At 37.9% G+C, this 4237-nt stretch overlaps 1 protein-coding gene across 1 annotated transcript in view; it reads left to right on the plus strand.

Annotated features, from left to right (window-relative positions):
• The window catches only part of LOC106876599 (cardioacceleratory peptide receptor), a 61061-nt gene that overhangs the window by 12329 nt on the left and 44495 nt on the right, over positions 1 to 4237 (plus strand). The window contains exon 2 of the mRNA XM_014925211.2: positions 1612 to 1750. Coding sequence (XP_014780697.1) covers positions 1612 to 1750 — 139 coding nt within the window. The remainder of the gene's footprint in view (positions 1 to 1611; positions 1751 to 4237) is intronic.

Genomic DNA, 4237 nt, shown 5'->3' on the forward strand with positions numbered 1-4237 from the left:
ATATATATATATATATATATATATATATACACATGTTAGAAGTAAATAGACACCCCATAAATCATCGGTGTACGTTTATTCTAACTTGTAAAGATTTATATCTTTTATTCATTGAAATGTTTATGTTTCAGGTTCTATATGTGACTGTTTATTCATGCCATGTACAAAAGAAGCCTTGGAACTGTTTGAATTTCAAAGAGGCTCTATTATGGACCTAGTCAGTGTTAAATCGCAGATAACCTTGGGATCCTGCTTTCTACAGTTAATAGAGTGATTGTGCAATTCCCCAGAGAGGGGAAGGGGTCCACATCTTCACACCCAGATCAAGCAGGGCCCTCTAACAGGACTTTTCTCTTTACTAAGTGATATGTGGAGGATAATCCTCGATGCAAAGCCTCTGACATCACAGAATGTCAGTCCCAGAACAGCTGTCAGGTATCTCCACAAACTTGGTTACTATGGCAGAGCAGCAAGAAGGCAGCCACTTCTTCGACCAGCCAACATCAAGCGGAGAAAAGATTGGGCCAGTGAGATGGCAGATAGGCTACTAGCATTTTGGCACACTGTCATATTCTCTGATGAGTCCAAATTTGCTGCATTTCCTGACAGTGGTCAAGTGTGGGTCTGGAGACTCTAGGGTCAAGAATTTGATGCGAAGAGATTGCAGCCAACAAGGAAACATGGCAGCTATTCGGCGATGGTTTGAGGAACAATTTAGAGCAATGTTTGATCAGAGCTGGTGGTGTGTGAGGGAAAGATAAACCAGATAAATATATGTCCATCTTGCAGAAAGGACTCCTTTCAATCTTCTCCAGTGGTGAAATGATTAAAGAAGACTACATGGAACTCCTTGTCATACGTCTAAAATGACCCAAGATTTGTTAGATGAGAATGGCATTAAAAAGCTTCTATGGCCGAGCCAATTACCAGTTATGAACCCTATCGAACACCCCTGGGGCATAGTGGACAGGTCACTTCATAAAAAGAACAAGAAAGCATCTTCAGAGCCAGATCTTTTGAGATTACTGCATGAAACTTGGCAAGAAATTCCGTGCGAGAATATTCGTCACCTGAGCTGTAACATACCTAATAGGGTCCTTGCATTGAAAAATGCAAAGGGCATGTCTACTAAATATTAAATATTCCCATTATAATAATTAATAAATAATTTGAATGTATAATTTCAGATTTTAATAAATTTTAATGTTTATAAGGGTGTCATATAATCGAAAACATTTATTTTCCGATATATACGAATATACTAACGTTTACACTCAGATGCATACATGTTTGCTTACCAACTACATAGTTCCGGGTTCAGTCCCACTGCGTGACAAGTGTCTTCTACCATCGCCTCAGGCTAACCAAAACCGCTGGTCAAGTGCGGTAACGTTTCTGTTATCGTTATTTTCCAATTATTTTTTACAACTCATTTTTATATCCCTCTATATATTACACACAGGTCTCTCATATTTCGTACATATTTCTCTCTGTCTCTTTCTCACGATGTACATGTATGCACATGTATGTATGTATATATATATATTGCATTCTTATACACACACACATATTGCATTCTTACACATATATATATATCTATATTATGTACAGGTTGAGCAGTTGACTTTTCTATGGATTCTGTTAATACTGATTGTGGTCTGTAACTGCTTCGTTCTGAGAGTGGTGCTGCCAGCTCGACTTCGCGGTAGTTCTAGAATGAATTTTTTTGTGATGCACCTGGCCATTGCAGGTAAGTTTCACGTTGCTATTAATTGTTTATTTCAAATTTTAACGACCCAGGTGAATATTTCCGAGCAATAATAATAATTAAAAAATTATTATTCTTTTTTCTTTTTTTTTTTTCTTTTTTTAACTATAAAATCCGATAATTATATTTTGTATTGGAAATTATTGCAATGAATTAATTTTTTTTAAACATCCAACTATTATTAATGATATTTTTCTAAATAAATTTATTTCCAGCCGTGTATCGACACCAAATACTAGCATTGCCGCTTGGCCATCACATTTATTATCTCATCTCATAAAAAAGCTAGTAACTACGAAAATAATCACCTGCTGGCAGTTCACTCTTTTAAAACTGGTTCCGGATTCCTGTTAGCAATCCGTTTAGATTTCAGATTACGTTTGAATTTCCTTTCTATGTTAATAATTCAGATGATTAACTTGTGTCACGTGCAACCAATTACTTGAAAATGTGGACAACTTAAACTATTCCCTGCTTAACCAAACGTCAACCTTCTGTCTATGTACGGCCTAACGCACTCTTTCCTGTATTTCCATGTTCCTTATCTGCAATCGTATTTCCTGGTTTATATTTCTAAAATGTAATTAATAGAGTTAATCGTAATTAATTATATTGCACCCTCTCATATCAATACGTTTATGCAATCTCAATGTGCATGTAAAATCCATTTTCACCCCGCCCCAGAGTTATGCCAATGGAAAGCACTATCCGCCCAGACCTTAAAGTATAAATGAAAACCAGCCTTAGCTTGCCGCTCTGGTTGATATTAGAGTCGAAGACTACCGGCGTACGTTACCAATCTAAGGAAATTGCCTTCATCTCATTAGAAAACCTCTCAATAAATAACATTGCCTTACCCTTCGAGCTTGGATAAACAAAACGAAGCGAAAATTTTATAGTCAGCCATAGAGAAGCAGCTTCCAGCGAATTGTAGTGTCTGGTTTCGTTGGTGGGGGTGGATTAGAACTTTTGTTGGTGCCATAACATCCACACTGACTGACCTGACGTGGTTTAACAAGTAGATCTGTTTGCGAAGTAGATCCAGACTACACACACACACACACACACATACTCTCCGTATTCCCGAGCGTCATACTAATATATACTTTTGTTATTTACACCACCTGTCCTCGTCTGTTGTTATTATTTGTATATTCTCCCATATATATATATATATATATATATATATATATATATATATGCACAGCCTACCTTCAGTATTAGTTTGAGTAGAGATTATGCACAAACTGCTACTTACTTATAGCTAAGTTTCTTCGGAGTTCCAAAAAGATCCGAAAGAATATGAGGTCTGATTTTTACTCAGGATTTTCCGATGTCTGCCAAGGAAAAATGCAGGCTAATTTCCGTCTGTCTGTAACATCTTTGTATAGGAAGAACAGAAAAGTAGGAATGAAAAGGGGAGATAACCCCTGTCACAGTAGATATTTAGGAGGGTAAAAGGGGAGGAGAAAAAGCTGTTGTTGAGAGAGAAATACAGTGAGAGAGAGGGGAATGTGTGTGTGCGCGCGCGCGCGCGCGTGTGTGTGTGAGTGAAAGAATTAAAATTTGTTTCAAGAAAAAGTACAGGTTGTTGTTGAATATATCAATGTGATGATTGTGGTAGGTTTTTGCTGAAGGATCTATTCCATCTTGACCAGGTCGTAGCCCAGCAGCGTAGCGATGTGAAATGGCTAGTTGCTCTCAATTTTGTTTAAACGACTGGAATCATTGACACCAATATCCTGTCGAAGAAACCATTGCGTTCCTTCTGTCCATTTGTATTGCATTGGTATTGTTCGAAACAAAGTGCAGCACTACACCACCGACTTGTGACGAAGGAGAGATGATAGCTGCGGAGGAAGGTTTCCAAACTGTCGAGTGAAACACAAAAGGAAAACCTCCAAAACCTGAATGAACACCAACAGAAAATAGCAAAGAGTGAAGAGGAGTGCTCTGCTCGAAACAACAATGATGCCCTTCTTCCGGACAACAAAGAATGATAACCTGATATTCACTCCCTTTTGAAGATCAAACTAATATCCAGTAGACATAATCAGATAGTTCTGGTGAAAGGGGTATATCGGTGAAGTATTGACTACTGAGATCGGTCTCGAATATATGAGACACTTGAGGGATAGGAGCTTCGTAAAAATATTATAAAACTATTTCTTTGAGATGAAATAAGGGTTTCCTGAAAACGTGGGCCGTTATCTACGCCAAACACACAATGAAAATGTCAAGGGACGCCTCAGGAACGTGAAGCTGCAGTTCAAGCAATAGTGGGTGGATAAAGACGTGGGATGCTCTAACCCGACTTAGCCAGTGGTTGCCCACCCAGGGGTAGCTGAGAACCCATAATGTTTTATTTTCCATTTCAATTATATTTTGTTTTAATTATTAGATGTTTTTTTAGACTTTATCTATTTGATTGTGTGTATCTATAGACATGTGTGTGCGCGCGCGTGCATC

The sequence above is a fragment of the Octopus bimaculoides genome, chromosome 23, assembly GCF_001194135.2.
Source record: "Octopus bimaculoides isolate UCB-OBI-ISO-001 chromosome 23, ASM119413v2, whole genome shotgun sequence".
Taxonomy (NCBI): domain Eukaryota; kingdom Metazoa; phylum Mollusca; class Cephalopoda; order Octopoda; family Octopodidae; genus Octopus; species Octopus bimaculoides.